We start from the raw sequence: 22,707 nt of genomic DNA, 5'->3' as shown, positions 1-22,707 counted from the left end.
TTGGTTCAGAGATTCATTCAGTGGTTGCTGTTACTCCTTTCATTTCAAAGTTAATGCATGAGAGTTGCCAGCTGGAGTTTGTTGGTCTGTTTATCTTTCAAAGGTTTCAGATCTGTTTTTAACTGATACTTTTTTAACTTTGTATACTTAAATAACTACTCTTTCTCTTGTAGGTTTTTGAAATACACACATACAAAACAAGGTTTCAAGTCTGAAGAAGTGAGTAGATCATGAAAATAACTGCCTCTGTTTCCAAATAGTTTTGTAAACCACCTGTTTGCTTTAACAGTACTTCATGCTTATTCTTAGTTCTTAAGAATCAGAATTTAAGAACTGTAAGGGAAAAGGGGGGAGGGTCTTCTAGATCTTAAGTTGGTTGGAAAGGCTGAAAATACGATTAACTTTGAGATGGCAATGTCATCTTTTTCCATAGACAAAAAGTCAAGATATAGTTCAAAGAAGTATACTTGGACATATTCTTCCTGAAGCAATGGTGTGTTACTTAGAAAATTATGAGCCAGAAAAATTTTCTGAGATATTCCTTGGGGAATTTGACACTCCAGAAGCAATTTGGAGCAATGAAATGAGGTAATTTTTTTTTTCTGTCAGAGACAAATCTGAAAAAGTAAACCTGCTGAAGTGGTCTTATCTTTAACGTTTCTACAGAAGGTCTAAAATACATGTTTTTCGTGTTTCCGTTGCTTCCCTCCATTTGCCCTCTGGAAGAGCAATATCCCGCAGTGTCCTCTGCTTCTATCAAAAATTACAGGTGTGGAAACTGGCAGAGAGAAGGGGATTATTTCACTGAATGCCTAAAAGCCTTTTACATACACCTCTGTCATACTTGACCAAGTTCCTTTCATGAATGGAGAATTCACTACTTATGTAGACTGTTTTGTACTTACTGTACTTGTTAGAGGTGCATCTCCTAGATTGGTGATACTGGTAAACATTACAGCATGTTTTTAGGGTCTTCCAAAATGTAAAGAAATACTGAGGGAGGGCAAAATGTCATTTCAGGTTGTTTTAAAATAAATGGAACTTTCTAGGCATTAAAATGTCTTCATGACAGAATAGGGCCTTTATCTCTTCTGTAAATTGGCAGGCTATTTGGGGAAAATGTTTGTGGCATATATCAGTGGACACACGTACACTTCTTTGAGGACTGTGCTTGGCAAGTGTCAAACCAAACTTTGTGACTTTCAGGCGTCTTATGATAGAAAAGATTGCTGCTCATCTCGCTGACTTCACCCCTCGTCTTCAAAGCAATACAAGGGCCCTCTACCAATACTGTCCTATCCCAGTTATCAACTATCCGCAACTGGAAAATGAACTGTTCTGTAATATTTATTACCTGAAGCATCTTTGTGATACACTCAGATTTCCAGACTGGCCAATTAAAGATCCAGTAAGTAAGAAGAATTTCAGAATTTGCTCAGCTGTTGTTCTTTCAGAGTCCTAACAACTTAATGAAATCAAGTGCTAGGTTTGTTACAAATAACTAATTAATTCTGTCTTTCAGTTTGTAAGCAAATATGTTTAATTTCATGTCAAAGCAAAATAGTCTTCATGCCATGTAGCAGCCACTGGTTAAGTATTTCTTCATGTACTGACTTAAAGTACACAAACTTCAGGTAGTGTTTCAATGAGCCTTGAATGTTTTTTAGTTCTTATTTCTGTGCTGGACAGGAAACTGAGCAACTTGATATCAATACATTAATTGAACTGGTAAGATCTTGGTACAGTTCAGTGGTCTTAGATCTGTCTGATTGTCTAATCAACTTCATGTATTCATGCAGCTTTGCAGTTTTTTTAATATGGAGGTGTAAATTGCCCAACACTCAAGCGTTTTTACCTTTTCTAATGTGACTTACAAAAATATTTTAAATTTGAGGCAGTCTTAATCTTGAATAAAACATAGTGCTGCAGTGAAGCCAAGTCTTGATTCTTACCTGAGTGAAGTGGGAACAATAGCTACTATGAGTAAGAGGATTAGTTAAAACGTCTTTGAATTTAGGGTGATGGGTGATAAGGGTACCTTAATAAAGCAGCGCTTCATTGTAGAAGATGACGTGCTACAGCCGGTATAAATGAAACACTAATAAACTGTAATTATTTAGGTCAAACTATTGAAAGATACCCTGGAAGCTTGGAAGAAGGAAGTAGAAAAGAAGCCACCTACGATGTCAATAGATGATGCTTATGAGGTTCTTAACCTTCCCAAAGGACAAGGACAGTAAGTTGCTTTCAGTATATCAAGTGGTGTATAACTGCAGTTACATAATGTCTGTACACTGAAACTGAGTTTTCTTATCTCAGTACTCACAACCAATTAGTGATACTAGTTATGTCTAGCACCTACTTTCACAGCAGAAGAGTGCTTTCTTCTAAGAAGAAACAAAGCTTGAAAATTCAGCTCTGGTGTTTCTTTGAGAGAATAATTGTAAAGTATTAAGATGAACTGAAACCGGGAAAAATGCTTTGAGCTCTCAGCATTCACTAGGCTGCTCTCCAGGATAAACATTAGACTAACTCATAACGAGCAAAGAGGGCAGCACTTGAATATGTTCAAAGTAGAACTCAGTTTCTCTAATCTTCCTTCCTTCCACCTGCCAGATCTTGTCCTTTTTTTTAATGATAGCAGTGGGATTTTTCCCTTCCTATCTTGCCACTTGTTTCTGACATCAGGCCTCTATAAGAGAACTGACATCACTTTGTAGTTATGCTTCAAGAGCAGTGCACTTACTACAAATCGTGAGCTCATGTGTCTGGACTACTAATTGTTACTGTTCATTTTTATTAGCTTTAAATTTAGACCCTTCATTCAAGGGTGACTTAGAGTTGCTTTTGGTTAGTATATCTGCGCAAGAGATATTAATATTAGTTTCTATTTTGTGGCTGTGTGAGTACTTCCATTCAGTTAATGGAGCGGGATTCTCAAATTAAAATACAAGAGCTTTGTAGTTTTAACTTAATTAACAATCAGTGCCATTCATAGTTTTGTCAGAATTCAGGCTTCTTGTTTTTGTTTTTTATGTTACTCAGTGTAATGGGACTTGTTCTCTCACAGGCATGATGAAAGCAAGATCAGGAAAGCCTATTTCAGACTCGCCCAAAAATACCACCCAGACAAGAATCCAGAAGGCAGGGTATGTACAAAATATCTGTGGTGTTAATAAGATGGGGACAAATTCAGCTGTTGCTTGTGTTAAGAGTTCTTAGATTTTCTCCCACTTAGGAGTTAAGTGAGTGTGAAAACTTAAGTCCTACGTGAATCCTAGAGTATAAAAATTACTTATCTGTAGTAGTATTCAACTGATGTCACTCAAAGAATGGTAGGATTTCCACAGTAAAATCTACTGTAATCAGATCAGAAAACATCTCAGAAAGCATTTAGTTTAAACAGTTACTCAGGATATAAATAAGCTAATTGTTCCCTTTCGAAGATGGACTGAATCCTTTGCCATTCTTAAAATCAAACTTTATTTTCATGTCATAGAAGAATTGATTTTAGTTTCTCGTTCCTATGGTGGAGTTCAGAAAAGAAAACTGATCTGTAAACCAGTATTCTTATTTTGACGTTATTCAGTATTTTCTAAAGTTTAATAAGGCAATAAATCTAGCACTATGATTAATACTTTATTTTACTTGCGTATAAACGAATGCTGCAAACTTAGAGTAATTTGGGAGTTGTTATCTTTATTTGCAGGATATGTTTGAAAAAGTTAATAAAGCATATGAGTTTCTATGCACGAAGTCTGCCAAAGTGGTGGATGGGCCAGATCCTGAAAACATCATCTTGATCTTGAAAACTCAAAGCATTCTCTTCAACAGGCATAAGGAAGGTGGGCATGTTATCTCAGAAGAATATTTTAAATGTCTTTAGTGGCCATTGCTGTCAACTTTAATCTCCTATTTTGTTTAGTCTGTGTTCTATTGATCTGGTTTCTGGCTTGCCACAGCATTATAAACTATGGTAGGGGGCTTTTTCTATGAAATAAAATCTGTAATAGAGCTTAATTCAAAAAGCTTAAATAGGTTTTTTGAATTTTTCTGCTCCTACAACAGTAAGTTTGAATCTTCCTGCATACATAACTGAGACTGACTTCTTTGTCTCTTCAGAACAGTCCTCACTAGTATTTGTTCACCTAGATGAGAGATTCAGGGTATATCTGAGACTCGTCTCGCTTGATGAACCACACAAGTGTAATCTTCCAGAAATTCTAACTAGTGTTAGACCCCTAGGTGGGTGTGCTATAACACTACTTCCACAGCCCAAGTGAGAAAGAGGGGGAGTAAAGTACCCTAATCCTAGATTCTAGCTATACCCTCGCTGGCAGCTGGCATGCCCAAGCGATGCAAAGCCAGAAGTGTTCTGCTGCGTAAGTGTGTTACAGTACGTTAAAATAAAAACCTCATATGCAATCATAGCTTTGTCAGTTGTGTGGAGGCACTGATGTTAGAGTAGACTTAATTAGGTTTGCTCACAGTATTGTTCTTCATCCCTGCTGAACACTCCAGGAATGAAAACCATAATTGAAAACACAATTGCTGTGTTATACTAATAGGTCCTTACAGGTTCACTGTTAAACACTGGCCTAAAACTGTAGCTGACGAAGCTGTACAGATGTTTCTCTGGGGGCAGACACTATTTGGAAGGCTATTAGCTTGGGGGCTTTGTGAGCTGTGGATAAGTTATTTTAATCATGAAAAAGCTTTTTTTGTGAGTCTGCCCCTGACCTTTTGTCAGCTTCTAGTATGAACAGTCTGATGTGACAAGCAGTCAAATTGTGTGGACTACTCTATATTGCTGTAGGTATCCTAGGTGTTGGCTGTCTTTGATTCCTGGTCTTTGAATGCTGATACATGTTCCACTGATAATTATATGGTGTTTTTAATCATGTAGACTTTGCATAGATGCAAACTTTGAGACTTTTTTTCTTTTTCAGAGTTGAAACCTTACAAGTATGCAGGCTATCCTATGCTGATTAAGACTATCACCATTGAAACGTCAGATGACCTCTTGTTTTCCAAAGAATCTCCACTGTTGCCTGCTGCCACAGAACTTGCTTTTCATACCGTCAATTGTTCAGCATTAAATGCAGAAGAACTGAGAAGAGAAAATGGAATTGAGGTAGGTTGAAAGAAACTTATTGAAGGGGATTTTTGAAGTCTTAACTCTTGCACAGATGAAAATTCTAGATCCCTTTAATGCATAGGACATCAGATGCATTTAGAAATCACTCTTGGTTGTCTTGAAGCATTAGTCCATTTCTACTTTCTCTTTCCTGGATGCAGTTAGAGCAGTCTCTTGCAGAGTATATTCCTTTCTAGATCTAGGCTTGTAGTTAGCTTATCAAACAGCTATGCAACAGAAATATGTTTATCTGCTTCTCTACCAAATTCTGTTGAAAGCTTCTCTGTTCTGTATGTGGAAGAATAACGTGAGAAGTCATTCAGCAGAAGGGTTTTTCATTGCACATATTAGTTTACATATGTGAATGCTGTTGACTTTCATGAAGCACTAAATACTAACACCAGCACTCACAAGGAATTTTGCCCTGCAAAGCGTTTGAGCAAGCAACAGATTATTTGTCAAACAGGGCTTCTGTTCAGCCATTATAAATGGGTTTACCAGCTAATGTTTTATTTCTGACTTACTTTATTAGTTTTTGTTGTGACTGAACATGCACATCATCCAATCCTCACAGGTATTGCAAGAAGCATTTAACCGTTGTGTGGCAGTCTTGACTCGTTCTAGTAAACCAGATGATATGTCTGTACAGGTGAGTTGTGGCAACTCTGGTTTGTATCAACCTTCTGAGTAATTGTATGTATATGTAAAGTAAAAAAAAAAAAAAAAAAAAGTAAACATTTTGGTTTCATTTGGTACCAATAAAATACTGTTTTTTAATAGGTGTGTGGACATGTTAGCAAATGTTACAGTGTGGCAGCTCAGTTTGAGGAGTGCAGAGAGAAGATTACAGAAATGCCTAACATCATTAAGGATCTCTGTAGGTTACTGTATTATGGCAAGGTAAGAGCTCTCTTCCTTTTCCTAAATGCATATTTAACTATTAAATGTTTAGGGCAATGTTCTGGTTTTAGGGGAAATAAGACAGTTGCAAAAAATGATCAATCACTTCTGTAAGATCCCAGTTAATCACTGTGGGATGTAGAACTCTTGTTCTTAATGCTTGTATCTGAATCCATTTAGTGGACTTAAAATGCAGTTGCTATTAGGGTTCATGTATTTTTGACTCTTAATTTAATCATGCCTAGCTGAATTGTTTAATTCGTTAAAATAGTAAAGGTAAAGATACTAGTTTTACATGTACATGTAGATGTAGATTCCTAAATCAGCAAAATATCTTGAGAACAGAAGTTTTTGAGCTGTTTAGCTCTTAAGTCATGTTATATGAATACTTAATTTTGTGTGAATTAATAATGGCAAGCTCATCTCCAACTTTTCTTGTTGGGTAAGTGAAAATAAGAACTTAAACCAGACCGTAATACTTGACTTTAGGTGCATGCCTATTCTGTAGTCCCTGCAGAATGCGTCACCATAAAACACTAATCTTGGAATCTCTGCCACCTTCTTAAATTGTTTATCCACCATTTCCTCAACACTCTTTTCTAGTCTTAAAAAAATAACTATTCAAAGACTCTTCTACTGAAGGATTGACTAATTAGACATGTTTCTTGTCTACCAGGCATCTGTCTTTGAGTGCCAGTGTTTTGTTCACTTGTTTCCCTGCTGCTTAGACAATGCTGCAGAATTTAAAAAGTTTTGTCTTTAAATCTTTGTTTGGTAAGGCAGCCAGTTGGCTTTTGTTTGTTACAAGTACTGAAGTAAACTTGTTTTTCCTCCCGCAGAACATACCACGAGTAGCTTCTTTGGGAGTAGAGTGTGTTAGCTCCTTTGCCTTAGATTATTGGCTGCAAACACATTTATTCCAAGCTGGAGTTCTCTGGTACTTGCTGGGTTACCTCTTCAACTATGACTATACACTGGAAGAGAGTGGTATTCAGAAAAGTGAAGATTCTAATCACCAGGTAATGTTAACAAGGTGCAGGCTTTCAGACACGGCTTGTTGCTTGCCATCTCTTACTAACAAAAACCAGGCATACTCAGATACTTCCTAGCATCGTAGAGTTAAATGAACAAACATTAAAGCCAAAAAAATGGTTTCTAATAGATTTTAGACAACAGTAAAAAGGTTAACTTGTGCTATGAGAACTTCTCTGGAGGCTCAGCTGAAAGGGTTGTCTAGTGATACCATGAACTTACTTAAAATACCTCCTTTAGCACTGCATTATCACTTTGGCCTATAGATATGTAAGTGGCTTTGCACTATTTTCCTTAAGAAGTGATCCTCTAAGTAGGATGTTTCTTTCTCAGTTACTGGATGAGATGACCTTTAAACAGTATTTTAGTTACTAAATCTTGTACTGCTGTTAAGAAAGGCTTATACTGGAATTTGGCTGCTGGCAGGAACCATTTTCTGATCAGAAGCTATTACCCTAAATGGCTTCCATAGCTTTCAGCTTATCCTAGTGACCCATTTTTTCCTACTCTGGTTATGTCTGTCTATATTTATTAGGCCTGCAACAGTGATCATGTCTTGCTGTTCACCTAGTAGCTTTTAGTGCTTTATTAGACATCAGTGCATAATTAGCAATGCAGGTAAATAGGCAACACCAGTTCTTTTCATTTTGGTGTGGAAGTGTTGGACAAATCTCTGTAGCTATTGATTCTTCTCCAGCTAGTTCTAGTTCTCTTGTAACTGTTCTTGTATTTTTATTTTTTTTTTCAGGAGGTAGCAAATAGCCTTGCTAAACTTAGTCTGTTAGCCTTGAGTCGTCTTGGAGGGTATCTTTCTGAAGAACAAGCTACACCTGAAAACCCAGCCATCAGGAAAAGCTTGGCTGGAATGTTGACACCCTATATTGCAAGGAAACTTGCTGTGGTCAGTGCTACTGAGGTAAGCATCTGTTGGTCAAAACACTGTCTATCAAGTTATGGAAGGAGTAACTAGTCACTTCTGACTTAAAGTACAGAGCTCTCTGAACACCAGCCTTGTACAGAGAACAACAGAGCAATTTTCCTCTGCAGTTGAAGTAATGGCGACAAAAACTTCTTTGCTTTCAAACTCAGTGGACAGGATCAACAGCCTGTTGAAAAGATTCCTAAAACAAATATGGGAGCAAAGAAATTGAGTTAAATGTGTTGATGGCTTAAGGATTATAATGATGGAGAGTGAAGTCTAAACTTCTTAAAAGTGCTGAGGAAGTTATCTACAATAGGGATGCTGCTTACTGCCAAAAATAGGAGAATCTGAACTGCAGATTGAAGCAGAATAAAATAATAATTTTTAAAAAGTAACTTAAATGTACTGCTTTTCTGATATGTGGAAGGCTTGACACTTGAGACCTGCTTATGAAATTAGTCTGGCTGTTACTGAGATAGGATTAATTTATGTCATGAAACGCTAATTAAAACATTATTTTGGATTATTATGCAGAGTAAGCTTAGATCACGTAAATTCGTTTTTTCCTAGACTCTGAAGATGCTTAACAGTAACACAGAGAACCCCTACTTGATCTGGAACAACGGGACAAGAGCTGAATTACTTGAATTCTTGGAATCTCAACAAGAAAGCATGATTAAAAGAGTAAGATGCTTCTTACTTCAAAAATTAACAATTTATACAAAAATTAGTAGTGGGATTTAAAGCTATTTCATATTTCGGTGCATCCTTTTGTCATACAGTTAATGCAGGTATCCATTGTTTACTCCTAAATGACTTTCTTCATTCAGTAGTCTTAAACAAAAAACCTGGGCTCGATCATTACTAGTTGTAATGTTTCAATGTATCAAGGGCTTTTGATTTTTATTTTTTTTTTTGCTAAAGCTGTCTTTTATTAGTATTGTCTAATTAGCCAGGTTATCACTTTATATTTTCTACATGATTATTTGCTGTCTGAGCTTGTGCTGCTTGTCTATTTGTTTAAAGGGTGATTGTGACAAGAGTTATGGATCTGACTTTGTCTTTAGTGACCATGCAAAGGAACTTATTGTGGGAGAGATTTTTGTTAGAGTCTACAATGAAGTCCCTACCTTCCAACTAGAGGTGAGAGATTTAGCTAAAACCTTTCTGTTGAACTTAAAAACTAGTCAATTAGTATCTGAAATGCTACTCCTTGTCAGCACAAACAGAATGGAGAGAATAATAAATCTTAGGGAAGTTATGTCCAACGTGATCAGCATGTTATGGGAAGTCTCTCTATTGGAGCAGAATAAATTTTAAAAGAATGATGAGTTTTTTGTAAGATGTGCTGCTTTGGATGGTTTAATGCCTTTTTTCTACAAGCTTTCACTGCAGATACTCAGGTTGAATTGTTAGTTCCAGGAGGAAGTGATTCTGCCTAGTGGCTTTGCTGTTCATCTATACTTATGAACAACTCTACATCTTAAAGTGCTCTTCAAGTGGCTTTCTAAGGGTGTGTTAACATATAAAAGGGGTTAATGTGGTTCAGATGCTATAGAGATGATGAAAAAATGCTTCCTGTTTGGAATGAACTATTAAATGTGGGAAAAGTGGTGTTGCTACACTCACTTCTAGTGTGAATACTATTGCATCACAACTTAAAATGCTCTCATCTCTTCAAAGCTTCCAAAAGCATTTGCTGCAAGCCTCTTGGATTACATAGGCTCACAAGCACAGTACCTTCATACGTTAATGGCAATAACACAGACTGGAAAAGTAGAGTCCAATCAACATGGAGATCGGTTACGGAGAGTTGAAATGGCTCTGGAGGCCCTGAGAAATGTGATAAAACACAACCCAGGTAGGCTCAATAAGGCACTTCACTGATAGGCTTTCTTGAGGACAACTGCAAAAATAACACAGAACTTTTGAGCTCCTTTCTAGCTGGAAGATAGTTTTGCCAGCTAACAGGCCTTAGTGGTGTTGATGGGCTATATATAGGCTTGTTTTTGTGCTGGAGAACATTATCAGTAGATGTATTTATTTTGTGCAAAATCCAAGCTTTATCTGTCGTAGAAACATTGGCCTTTAACTTGAATTCAGGCATGCAGTTGCTGGGATGATTTCATTTTTTTAAATAAAAGTTATTTAAAAAACTTTCTGAAATAACTTTCTGTAATTGTTTGAAGAATCTTCAGCTGATTTTGAACTTCCTTGCATAAAAAAAAACACCTTTGACCTGAGTACTGCATAGCAGTAAACACCTGAAAACATGTCAGTGCTTTTGCTCCTCCTAAGTAGGAGGGGATGATGCTCTTGAGAGTGGGCAGCAAACACCATAGTGTGCAAATACCATTGTATAGACAGGAGAAGTCTGAGATGCTGTGATTTACAATGTTCTTGTTGTAACAGCAACTCATATTAGTCATGGCTTCTTGTGATACCAGTTAGGGTTCTCTGTATTTGGCAACTGTAACCCTGAAGGCAACTGTTACTGTTATAGATAGTATCTGTCCTCCCAGCTGTAGGAATCCAAAACTTCATGTGTAGTTGAAGCCAAGTAGAAGTACTGGTGACCAACGATAAATAAAATAATTGAACTTCTTTAATTGTCTTGTAAGAATGCATGTTAGTTACATTAGTTAATTGATAATCCAAGAACTAGCTCAGTTTTTTTGTCTTAGAGGAAGTACCCTTTTCTTTTGAAATACCATTGATCAAGACTTTGTGGAAGCTAGGTTAATATGCGGGGTTTAATTTAATTCTGTTGTAGTTCCTGTTCTGCAGGAGCTGTTGCAATTACCGTGCCAGACTATACACATTACTGTCTTTATGTGTAGTCAAATGTAGACTTGGGATGGCCGTCGGTGAGTGTTTTGGTTCATGTGAAGAGAATAACTTGCTTGATCTCTTGCAGGTTCTGAGTGTGAATGCATAGGTCACTTTAAGTTGATATTCTCCCTTCTGCGTGTTCATGGAGCTGGCCTGGTGCAGCAGTTGGCTCTGGAGGTAAAACAAAACAATCAAACCCAAAACAAGCAACCAAAACGATGGGTGCCCTTTGTAATTAGCATATAAACCAGATTATGTAACTGTTAGAGTAATACCAAAAAGCTGTTGAGGATTGGGATCCTAGGTGTCGGGCAGCTCCCTTGGGGAACAACTGATAGCTTTTCACTTGTCCTTGTCCCCTTTTTCCCCAAGGTAAGTCAAGTTCATGGCAGTGAGCACTGTAAGTGCAGTTACATTGGCTACTAAGTTGCTTCATCATACACTGAATTTTCCTAGTGATGTCTGAAAATCTAGAATGTAATCGCGTCTTGTTTCTGACCTTTTACAGGTAGTGAACATAGTGACAAGTAACCAAGAATGTGTTAACAACATTGCTGAAGCGATGGTTCTTGCAAACTTACTGGCACTCTTGCATTCCTTACCTTCAAGTATGTACTGTATAATTCTTGAAGTCTTGCAAGGCAAAGCATTCTGATTCAAAAGCTTGTTAGAATGCAGTTGACTGAGCTCCTCACTATTGACTGTAGCATTAAAACAGTACTCCAGTGGGGATGATTACAAAAGCCATTCTAAGTAACCTGTTTATCTTAAATGTGTGAGCTGAAGCATTTAAATTGCAGGTATTCAAATTGAATTTGAATTTGCGTAGTATTTCATTGACTAATTATTTTCAGGAATTGAGTAGTAATTAATTAATAAGTTTCTGTAATAGAATGAATGTATGATTGATGTTCATTGTTAGTTTATCTTTGATTAGTTAAACTATACGGTAGTTCTTAATACTACTTATCTATCTTGACAGGTCGGCAACTGGTCCTTGAAACTTTGTACGCTTTGACATCAAGCACAAAAATAATTAAAGAGGCCATGGCAAAAGGTAGAGTAGTAAATCAAAAGCTATTTTTTCTGTAACAGTAGACTCAAAATATGATGGTCAAATCAGTGAATTTTATACTACTTGTGACCAGAAAAAAAAAAAAAAGAATGCTTCCCTATCTCTTTGTACAGGTGCTTTAATCTACTTACTGGACATGTTCTGCAACTCAACTCATCCACAGGTCCGAGCCCAAACAGCAGAGCTCTTTGCCAAAATGACTGCAGATAAGCTCGTGGGTCCAAAGGTAAGAATCTGAACTGCTTTTGTTGGAACTCATGTTGACAACACCAACCTCTCTCTAAAGACTGAACAATACCAACTGTTCTGTGATTTAAACATTCATGTGAAGAGGAAAGTAGTTTTTTCAAAAAAGCAGTTAATTTTTTTAAATTTCTGAGCAGATTCCTACAAGTGTTGTATCTGTTGTAACTATTGCAAGCAGTTTGGTTCCAGGTTCCAGTTTGTACTGACTTTGTCATTAGGGACCCCAATTTCAAATCCATCTCTAGCTGTGACTATCTAAAATGATAATACTGTGTGTATTTTATTACTATCCAGGTAACTAGACTTCCTGAGGTTCTCAACCTTTTTTTCAGTAAGGGTCTTTTTTGTTTGTTTAGGTGTTACGGAATTCTAAATGTCAATTCTGTTCATCCTTTCTAGGTTAGGATTACGCTAATGAAGTTTTTACCTGGTGTCTTCATGGATGCTATGAGAGACAACCCTGAAGCTGCCGTTCATATCTTTGAGGGAACTCATGAAAATCCTGAGTTAATTTGGAATGACAACTCCAGGGAGAAAGTATCAACAACAGTTCGAGAGATGATGCTTGAGTATGTGGAGACCTGCTGCCTAAGCATTTCCTCGGAGATGCTCCTTTAGTGAACCAGAGTTATTGGGGAAAAACTGTCACAGGGCTCTGTCTGTAAAAAGTGGAATCTTTGCAATCCAGACTTCAGTGAAAAGGAAATGTTCCCTGTGGTATACTGTAGGCATAACTCAGTGGTTTATGCATCTAGATAGGTGTTTACTGCCACAACATTTAGCAGCAGGAGAATGGGGTTTTAAGCAATGGGAAATACTTCACAAATGGAGGGAGACTGTTGTGGTGTCACAGTAGGGAAAGACTGCTGCTTCTTCTGCTCCTTAAACCATCTTTGTTCTTTTTTTAAAGGCACTTTAAACTTCAGAGGGACAACCCTGACACTAACTGGAAGGTAAAAGTTACTGTTTCTGTTTGGGATGCTCCCAGGGGGAATACAAGACAACTGATAACACATGCCTGTTTGTAACTTTCTGTTGATGTGCTTTCTTCATACTACTCAGTGTACCAACAGGAATTCAGTGCTGTGATAACTGTTTTAATTTTATTTTTCATTACTTCTTATGCTTTGAAATCAGACGCTTAGCAGTGTTTTTTTTTTTTTACCAATACTTCAAGTTCTCTGATAATTCGGGTCATTCTAAAAAGTCAGTGACCAAGGAAAGTACTGGCTTGCAGGAAAAAATCTTGTCACTTATTACATAGCTATAGAAAACTATTTACCAACCAACAGGTTAGTAAATGTTCAAAAATCTTAGACTGCATCTCAGATAGGACTGTCCTGAACCAGTTCATCATGTCAGGTCGGTGATGTCTGTTCCATGGTACCTTCATAAGGGTAGAAGAAAGGAGAGGCCTGTTTTATCAGCCGTGTTACTCATACTTCTCTTTTGTTAATGTTTACCCCATTATAGCTATAGACACAGCTACTTGTGTTCTTTGAAAGAAAAGTCCACTGTAGCAGTATGACATGCACTGTGATGTTCTTTCTACTCTTCTTATCTCATGTTTCTTCAAAATGAGATGCTTATTTGTCTTCCCACAGCTCCATTCTGAAGAATAGTTCAGTCCCACAGTTATGATGTTAGAATTACAGATCTTGCAAATATTCCTTGCCGAGTAATAACTCCCTGTTTTCTTTACAACTTAATAGCTGCCTGAAGACTTTGCTGTGGTGTATGGTGAGGCAGATGGTGAACTTTCGGTGGGGGGAGTCTTCTTAAGGATTTTTATTGCCCAGCCGGCCTGGGTTTTACGGAAACCAAGGGAATTTCTCATTGCACTGCTGGAAAAGTTTACTGAACTACTGGAGAAAAATAACCCCCATGTAAGTTGTAGTTTTTACTCTGTTCTTTGAATTTGCTTAGAAGTCTCATGCTACTGGTCTTCTAGTATCTGATTAACTTCAGTTCTCACACTTCCTTCACAACACGAATGGTTTGTCTACTTTAAACATACCTACATGCTTTTACATAAGCAACTTCTAAATACAAGTCAGTGCTTCTAAAGCCTTGGAAGCCATACAAGTAGCTCTGGTAAGTCTTGAAGGTTTATGTTACAGTAGTGACAAGACTTAAGAAATTGTTCTTAATTATTCGTTTACTGACCAACCCAAGAAAATAGCTCTTGCTTTATGCATCCTAAACTTTCATGTCTTGACAACTCTAATGTCCTTCTCTAACACTCACCCCCACTCTGATGGGGTAAGTTACATTACCTAAATATGGTTCCCACCTAAGAATTAGCTTAATACAGTAGAGCTAGCATTCTGTAGTTGGAATGAGGATGTTAAACATTCGGTTAATAATATCATTAAGTTACTGACTTAATGTTGTCAGGCTTTTCCTGGGCACATCAGCACCTGTGGTGCTATGTGTGCACAGGCTACAGCCAGACATTGGCTTCTCTAGATACTGAAAATGGTGCTTAATTTCTATGGAATCTGGGTTCCTGAGATTCAGTGAACGTCTACTGCTTTTGGAGTTGATTGCATTCTCTTAAAGTTTAAGTTTCAAAGCAAAATCACATGATAAAAACATTAGGAACAAAATCTAATGCAGAACAAGAGAAGTGTTACTGTTTTGGGGATTTGTTAGGCTTTACTGAGTTATATTTTCTGGTTTTGCTTTTTTCCTACAGGGGGAAACCTTAGAAACCATTACCACAGCAACTGTGTGCCTGTTCAGTGCTCAGCCTCAGCTAGCTGATCAAGTCCCTCCACTTGGGCATCTTCACAAGATCATCCAAGCCATGAACCACAAGAACAACGCCATTCCGAAAAGTGCCATTCGTGTCATTCACATATTGTCTGACAATGAGGTACAGAATCATTTAAATGTTCCAGAACAGCGTAGTTAGAGTATTCATGGTGGTTAGTAATGCTTGTAGAAGGGAATTATGCTGACTGTAAATACCACGTACCAAGTGAACAGGGACTTTAGCTGATGAATGGAGAATTGGCAGGTTAAAGGAACTGAGAAACATTGTTTCTTATGGGAATTTATGGTTGGTTGACCAGATTTGCCATAATCAAGCTTTGCATAAAATAAATCAAGTATTCTGGTTATTTCCGTTTTTCTTTTTTTCATAGCTTTGTGTTCGAGCAATGGCATCGCTTGAGACCATTAGCCCTCTCATGAATGGAATGAAAAAGAGACCAGATGTAATTGGTGTAGCCTGTGAAGCACTTAATCGAATGTTTCAGAAGGAACAAAATGACTTAGTAGCTCAAGTAAGTAGTATGTGCTCGGTCTACAGAAACGTGATGTTTGGCTACCTAATCTGTTCATAGGAACAGAGGTACCATTCAACTTCAGTGTCTAGGAGGCTTTTAAATGTGCTTTTCATGTTGGAGAAGTGAGAAATCCCAAATGAAGATCTGGCCAGGGATGTTGCCCGAGCATTGAAGCTTGAACTGTGCATAGGGTGGTGCTGGTTCATGGCTGCTGAGAAAGCATAACATGGGAATAGCAGCTAAATCAACTGAAATTGTACATACACAGAGCTGAACCGCTGGACAGCAATCTTTGCTTTTGCTTGTGGTTATTTGGGTTACTCAGGAAAACTGCCTAGCTAAACATACTTCATACAAGCTGTTGTTACTTTTGTTTCGTGCTAATGATAGCAGTCCCAGAATGTAAAACATCTTGAACACGTGGAACTTACTAGTCTGTGTTAAGACAACTCTTTTGTGTATGGTTCTAGGCTTTGAAAGCGGATCTGGTCCCTTATCTTCTAAAGCTGCTTGAAGGTATTGGTCTTGAGAACCTGGAAAGCCCATCTGCGACAAAAGCTCAGATTGTTAAAACTCTGAAATCCATGTCTCGCAGCCTACAGTATGGAGAACAGGTAAGTGCTGAAATGAGCTTTGTACATACTTTGTACATACTTTGTACATACTTTGTACATACTTTGTACATACTTTGTACATACTTTGTACATACTTTGTACATACTTTGTACATACTTTGTACATACTTTGTACATACTTTGTACATACTTTGTACATACTTTGTACATACTTTGTACATACTTTGTACATACTTTGTACATACTTTGTACATACTTTGTACATACTTTGTACATACTTTGTACATACTTTGTACATACTTTGTACATACTTTGTACATACTTTGTACATACTTTGTACATACTTTGTACATACTTTGTACATACTTTGTACATACTTTGTACATACTTTGTACATACTTTGTACATACTTTGTACATACTTTGTACATACTTTGTACATACTTTGTACATACTTTGTACATACTTTGTACATACTTTGTACATACTTTGTACATACTTTGTACATACTTTGTACATACTTTGTACATACTTTGTACATACTTTGTACATACTTTGTACATACTTTGTACATACGACTCTGAACATCCCTTGTTTTATCTTATTATGGCTGTCAAGCCTAGAATGTTAATATCGTGCAACTACAAAATTATGTCATGTTGGAACTTCTCAATCTGTTTCCTGTGGAGGAGTCACTGGTTCAATGTATGGTGAAGAGTACTAGGCAAAAAGACCAATTCCAAGTGCCAGAAATGTTTTTGAAGTTTTCTTCAGCTAGGTTTTTACAGATAACTCTTCAGGACTTCTGTTAGAAATGTAAATTGCTTTTTTGTTTGTCCTGATGAGTATTGTTGTAGACAACTGCAGCAACACTATGGATGTATGTGCTGTACTATTTTGTAATCCCTTCAGAAAGATTTGGTTCTAGAAAAGAAGTTTATTCCTCTAGAACATTGCAAGTGTTACTGTTAATCTCTTCCAATACTATAGGTAAATGAAATTCTGTCCCGTTCTTCTGTGTGGAGTGCCTTCAAAGATCAGAAACATGACTTGTTCATTTCTGAGACACAAACAGCAGGATACCTCACAGGTCAGCAACCCTTTCCTATTTGTTCTGAATCATAGCAAACTGTTACTTGATTGTCCCAACTTGACTCTGGGGATAGTGGTTATCCTTAGGATCTAGTGCTGTCATGTGGCCTGAAGAGCAAGTGCTGTAAAAATGTTAAACTTCTAAAAGTATTTCTATCAAGTTTTTTGGTGGTGGTGGTGTTTGTTTTTTGTTTTTTTCCTGGTAGATAACTTATTTTTGTGAATAGTTTTTGCTGTATCTACTTTTAAAATATCAGCACAGTGGAGTCTGGACACTGGCAAGTCTTGCAAGTACACTGTAGTGGTAGAGATTTATTGATATCTAATGAACAAGAGTAACTTTTCACTTTGTTAGGACTCAGGTAGACTGAACCTACAGCAAATTGCTTTCTGAAGTTGGGGATGGGGGAGGTAAAACTCTTCAAAAATCAAACTTAGGTTTTGTCTGAAGGCGGTGGTACTTTAAGTAGCAGAACTACATTAATTGGGCCACGTGAATTACGCTCCTTTAGCACAAGGCACGTAGTGATGGTAACAGAACAGTTTGAGTGCTAGCAGTCCTGAGTGTGAAGCCATTTCCCAGTAAGGCTCAGTGCACTGGCAGAGCCATTCTCTCGTGGGAACAGCCTTGTTACCTGTATTTGCAGCTTGCAGCTTACACTGGAACACACCTGGGGTGTGTTCTGGGTGAGCCCCCTGCTGGTGCCAGGACTGAAGTTGTGCCCCAGGGGTGCCACCACAGTCTGGCTTGCAGGGTGGAAGAGTGCTCTTGCTGTTTGTGCTGTACTTGATCACAGATTACTTGCTGAATCTGAAACCGTTCTGTATAACTGCATTATAGTAAATTATTTCTAATGCAAAACCTGATTCAAACTTTGAATCCTTACTAGTCAGCAGCTAAGCGAGTGCAAGAAATAACTTAATCTCTTAGTTTAGCTTCCCAACTGTGGCTTTAGTTTTTTTGTTTTTTTTTTTGACAAGTCAGTGTGAGCACTTCCATATGCTGCGTCGAACTTTCTCATTTAGTTTAATGTGGGAATCTTGATTGAGCTTTTGCCTGCAACTAAAATAGAGGTGTGTAAATCAGATGGCTATGTAGAGAGAAAAGTTCCTTGCATGATCCTGGCATGTATTTTGAGAAAATAAAGAAAAAGGTTTTAAAGTCTAGAACTTTACATTCTAGAAGCAGCTGCTTATTGTTTGGTGCATAGATACTTGTGGCAACACTTCCTGTGTCTTTCCACACAGGAAAAATGCAGTGCTTCAGCTCTGAACAGGAGTTTACTGTTTATTGCACTACAGCAATTTAGTGCCACTTTGACAAAGAATACTTGAACTCTTGATGCGGTTGGTGCTGACTTCTTCGGTATTTTGTAGATACTATGGATTAGAAATGTGCTGTAAACCCTGTCTGATTACTGGCAAAGAGCTGAAACTACATGCCAGAAACTGACAAGCTTGAGAGTGGGGGCAACATAGCTATCGAACTGCCTTAGGGACTGTGCTGCATTGAAATCGCTTGATGTTTAAGTGCTTGCAAATACAGAACGAAGATGCTGTTACAAAAGTAACAAAAGACACAAAAGTATAGATGGAAAATGAACTGCAATTTTTTTTAACCTGCCTTATCTTATATTCTGCCTTACCTTTTGCTTCAAATTGCTTTGCTATTTGCACTTCCCTTGAAACTTCCCTTGCTTATTTCTCTTCCCTCAGGTGTCTCTTCTCCTTCCCTTCTAACTGGCAGCAGTCCCCTTCACCTGAGAAGTGGGCTTTAGATCTGCTCTGCCAGGCAGCTTGCTAACTTCTGTGTAGCTCTCTAAAGCAGGTAGATACCATCTTGCAAAATGCACGCAGCCTTTGCTACCTTCCCAATAACGGATGCATGTCACCGAATTGTAACAAATGTGTGTTCCCAGACTGCAAAACGCTGACAAACTTGCCTTCTTTCTGCAAGCAGCAGAAAACTAAAATCTGCAGCAGCTGATAATGGCTGGCTCTACGGATGAACTAACTCCTGAAGCATTTTAGGCATAATTCATGATGAAAGAGTTAGAGGGACGAGAGTACTAGTGGAATTTTTGTACTAGGTTGTGTACAAGTGGGTCTGGCCCTTCACAGGTGCCACTGTGCTGTCAAAGAATCCCTTCCAAAGCCAGGGATTGCTGTGCCAAAGGCACTGCTTGCTTTGTTTCCTTGCTTGCAGTCATAGCACAGGACTGTTTGCACTGAGGTGAGGGAAACCACACTCTGATGTTCTGGCTCCAGGCTGCAGTGGGAGAAGGGAGGGTGGGGAGTAAAGGGGATGATAAATACAGGAGAAATTGGTGAAGATGACTTAATGGGATAGCAAAGAAGCCAGCAGAACTTACCGTGTCAAAGATCAGCAGTGTAGGCTGAAGGAAAGATACCAAATCAGTAACTTCATAGAATCATAGAATATCCTGAGTTGGAAGGGACCCTTAAGGATCATCAAGTCCAACTCTTGACACCGCACAGGTCTACCCAAAAGTTCAGACCATGTGACTAAGTGCACAGTCCAATCTCTTCTTAAATTCAGTCAGGCTCGGTGCAGTGACCCCTTCCCTGGGGAGCCTGTTCCAGTGTGCAACCACTCTCTCTGTGAAGAACCCCCTCCTGATGCCAAGCCTAAACTTCCCCTGCCTCAGCTTAACCCTTTAACTTTATTGATGCAGGAACACATCGAGGATTGTCAGCTCTCTATGATCACTGATTTAATAAGGATTGTTGCTGAAGCACCTCATGCTGCAGCACTGAGTCCTTATTCCATTTGGTTCTAGTTTCTTTATGACTAAACGTTACCTCTAGACTTTGAGGAGAGGATCGATCCATGTCTGCAGTGCAAAGCTGAGTTTTTACGGAAGGGCACAAAGCCCGTAGACAGGCTTGAGGCAGCACAGTGAGCTTCCATTTTAAATACGTGGCAGGGAAAATCCTTAGTGATGAAAGCATAAATGTAGAGCCTGGTAGTGGCATTTCACCTGCAGCAGGTCCTCTCCTTGGTGCAGAAAGTGCCTCCTCTTTACTGCCACTTCGGTGGTAGAAAATGAGCTGGATAATGGGTGGATTTTTTATGACTTGTTTGGCACATCAGAGGAAAAATATTGTGAAGTCTGAGAATGGTCAACACACGCTAACCCACTTAGTGACTAAAGGGACTAAGCTGCCGTAATTGCTACTGGTCCTAGATTCCCATGAATTGTACAATCTAAATGAAAACTTAAATGCTTGGTTAAGTTGTTGGGTTGACTTCGATGATGTATTTGAGCTACTAGAGGAAATTAGAGTAGTTCAGTTGGAGGAGACCTACAAAAATCAATGAGCCTAAAATGAAGCTGTTAAATCACTTTTTAGAAGCTAAACTAATTGCCAGTATTCTGTTTTTCTTCCCAAAAGGCCCCGGAGTTGCTGGCTACCTTACTGCAGGGACGACGTCATCTGTAATGCCCAACATACCACCCCCGGTAGACAACGAAGTGGGAGATGTCAGCTAAGGACTAGAAATTCGTGTGAAAGAGGCACAAAGGCAGACTGGCCAGTGACGAGGAACAGCGTTTTCCTCCAACACATTGAAGTGAACTTACTGCCTTTCCAAGTGTTTAATGACAGTGTTATTCCTTTTTCTATGACTGTTTTTTAGGAAAAAGTTGGTGATTCTAACTATCACACTGTAACATAAGAAAGCACTCTGTGGATCAGCTGAAATGGGTACGCAAGAATTTTTTTCTTGCTGTACGTAAGCACATTTTGTTCCTTTATATTTGTTTACAAGACTGTGAATCAAACTTTCCTAGTTTTTATATTTTATGACTTAGCATGACTGGAGTTGAGCTACAGTCTAGAGGAATTGGGCTAAAATCACTTTGACCTCACCAACCAACCCCCACTAAAAGGGCATCCCTTCTGTTCCCAGTCTGACATGATCACTCCTCATTGAACTTGACTTCCAAAGGGTTTCTCCCCGCACCAGTTCACTGATGTCCTTAATCATTAACGTTATCTTCCTGAGATCAAACAGCGTTAGACACTTGTATGTATAACTGGCTTTACCAAATTGAAAAAGCTTCAGCAAAAAAACTTAAGGTTGACATGTTATGTAAGAAATTAGTGTAATTGTGAAATGTTCTATACATTATCCAGTATATAAAAACTTTCTATATTGAGTGTACATTATACAGATCATTCATATGTACATAAAATTTTAAAATAAAGGGAATTAAGAGCCTTGTTAATGAGATAAAGTTGGTGTTCTTATGTAGCAGTTCTTTGAGGGTATGGGAAATGAGGGTGGCCAAAGATCTTAATTTGCATGTGGCTAAACGAGGTTCCTAGGACTCGTTGCTTGGAGAAATATGTTGTGCAGGCTCTGACACTCCAGAGCAGAGCTACTAAATGATGAATAGTGGTACAGCATAGGTTGTCTTGTATTTGAAATTGACTTCAGCAACTGACTTGTTGACATCCTTAGCTTCCTGGGAACAGTCTTGGCAAGAAGAAACAAATACCAGTGGGAATACAGAAAAACGTTATCACTTGCTTGAAAGCTGTTATTTTGTAGGTATAATGCACTGATACAAAGAAACTTATTTGCAGAAAGCTTCCTGTTGCAGGTACTTGGTAACTGTACCACCCTGACTTCAGCAGCTCTTGCTGGAATGCCTTTCAGGTGAATGCTCATCTAGTTCTCCTCAGTCTTCAGGATGAAACTGGAGCAAGTTCTGACCTTACGCCCTACAGCTATTTCTTTTTGAGCCGTGACATCAGGCTAAGGTTGGTTATGCAGAAACGTAATCGCTTTTATTGTTAAGTTAATTATCGATTGCCCCGTAAAAGCTGAAATATTCTACCTGTACTGTCCTACTTCTATAGAAAATACAGAAAACAACACTGTCATTAGTTCTAATCTGCTTGCTTCTGTTGTATTAGTGAGTTCTGTGCTAAGTAACTTGTGTCAGGGGATTGTTACAGACACAGCACTGAGGAACTGTGTCCTTTGGGAACTTCAGGGATGGGCACAAATGGCAGAGCCTGGTTTGGTGGCTGAGGGAAGCGTGAACTGCCCTGTGCAAACCAGTCTTGGTTCCAGCCAAAACTTCAACACTCCAGAGAAGATGCCTCTGAATCTCAGACATCTTCAAGAAAGGGCAGGAGCAGCTGCAGCCAGGAGGAGGCTTGTGAGGCTGCACAAAACGAAAGTTGCAAGGAATGATGATAAAAAATGGTGCTGATAAGGAGAAATGGGAGATGACTTTGAGGGAACAATGTAAGGAACAGCAGATGACAACAACCTGCTCCTGTACTGCCCCTAGTCCCACTTGAAGGGAGGAAGAGGGAGTTCAGAGTGTAACATTTGGTGAAAATGAGGAGAGTTTAGAGCAGGATAAAGGGGAGGAAAGGGGATTGGACTGACACCAAGCTTTGGAAAGGGGAAGAACAGCATTTATTTGTTCAATGGTTTGTCATTTAATCAGTAATTAAGTTTGTCAACTTGCCATAAATCGTATGAAATTGCCAAATGAGAACTGCTTTGACTCTACAATAAAAAGTTAGAGGGCTTTGGCTCAAAGCAAATAAAGCACTTTAA

At 38.4% G+C, this 22,707-nt stretch overlaps 1 protein-coding gene across 5 annotated transcripts in view; it reads left to right on the top strand.

The window, feature by feature from the left end:
* The window catches only part of DNAJC13 (DnaJ heat shock protein family (Hsp40) member C13), a 54,374-nt gene extending 33,010 nt beyond the window's left edge, over positions 1-21,364 (top strand). For 4 of the 5 annotated variants that reach the window (XM_072033403.1, XM_072033401.1, XM_038174286.2 and 1 more), the window contains 26 exons: positions 174-219; positions 434-588; positions 1,207-1,408; positions 2,121-2,236; positions 3,071-3,149; positions 3,710-3,845; positions 4,950-5,134; positions 5,712-5,786; positions 5,918-6,037; positions 6,877-7,056; positions 7,818-7,985; positions 8,562-8,675; positions 9,018-9,134; positions 9,675-9,852; positions 10,909-11,000; positions 11,332-11,431; positions 11,806-11,880; positions 12,012-12,124; positions 12,544-12,713; positions 13,055-13,097; positions 13,857-14,030; positions 14,843-15,022; positions 15,294-15,434; positions 15,908-16,051; positions 17,001-17,100; positions 20,520-21,364. In XM_072033403.1, coding sequence (XP_071889504.1) covers positions 174-219; positions 434-588; positions 1,207-1,408; positions 2,121-2,236; positions 3,071-3,149; positions 3,710-3,845; positions 4,950-5,134; positions 5,712-5,786; positions 5,918-6,037; positions 6,877-7,056; positions 7,818-7,985; positions 8,562-8,675; positions 9,018-9,134; positions 9,675-9,852; positions 10,909-11,000; positions 11,332-11,431; positions 11,806-11,880; positions 12,012-12,124; positions 12,544-12,713; positions 13,055-13,097; positions 13,857-14,030; positions 14,843-15,022; positions 15,294-15,434; positions 15,908-16,051; positions 17,001-17,100; positions 20,520-20,617 — 3,301 coding nt within the window. In that variant the 3' untranslated portion in view covers positions 20,618-21,364. Of the gene's footprint in view, positions 1-173; positions 220-433; positions 589-1,206; positions 1,409-2,120; positions 2,237-3,070; positions 3,150-3,709; positions 3,846-4,949; positions 5,135-5,711; positions 5,787-5,917; positions 6,038-6,876; positions 7,057-7,817; positions 7,986-8,561; positions 8,676-9,017; positions 9,135-9,674; positions 9,853-10,908; positions 11,001-11,331; positions 11,432-11,805; positions 11,881-12,011; positions 12,125-12,543; positions 12,714-13,054; positions 13,098-13,856; positions 14,031-14,842; positions 15,023-15,293; positions 15,435-15,907; positions 16,052-17,000; positions 17,101-18,818; positions 19,349-20,519 lie in introns of those variants that run through there. The other variant, XM_072033404.1, reaches the window with a different exon arrangement.
* The last annotated feature ends 1,343 nt before the right edge of the window (positions 21,365-22,707 follow it).

Source organism: Anas platyrhynchos, chromosome 2 (assembly GCF_047663525.1).
Source record: "Anas platyrhynchos isolate ZD024472 breed Pekin duck chromosome 2, IASCAAS_PekinDuck_T2T, whole genome shotgun sequence".
Taxonomy (NCBI): Eukaryota; Metazoa; Chordata; class Aves; order Anseriformes; family Anatidae; genus Anas; species Anas platyrhynchos.
This window is presented reverse-complemented; position numbering and strand designations above follow the sequence as displayed.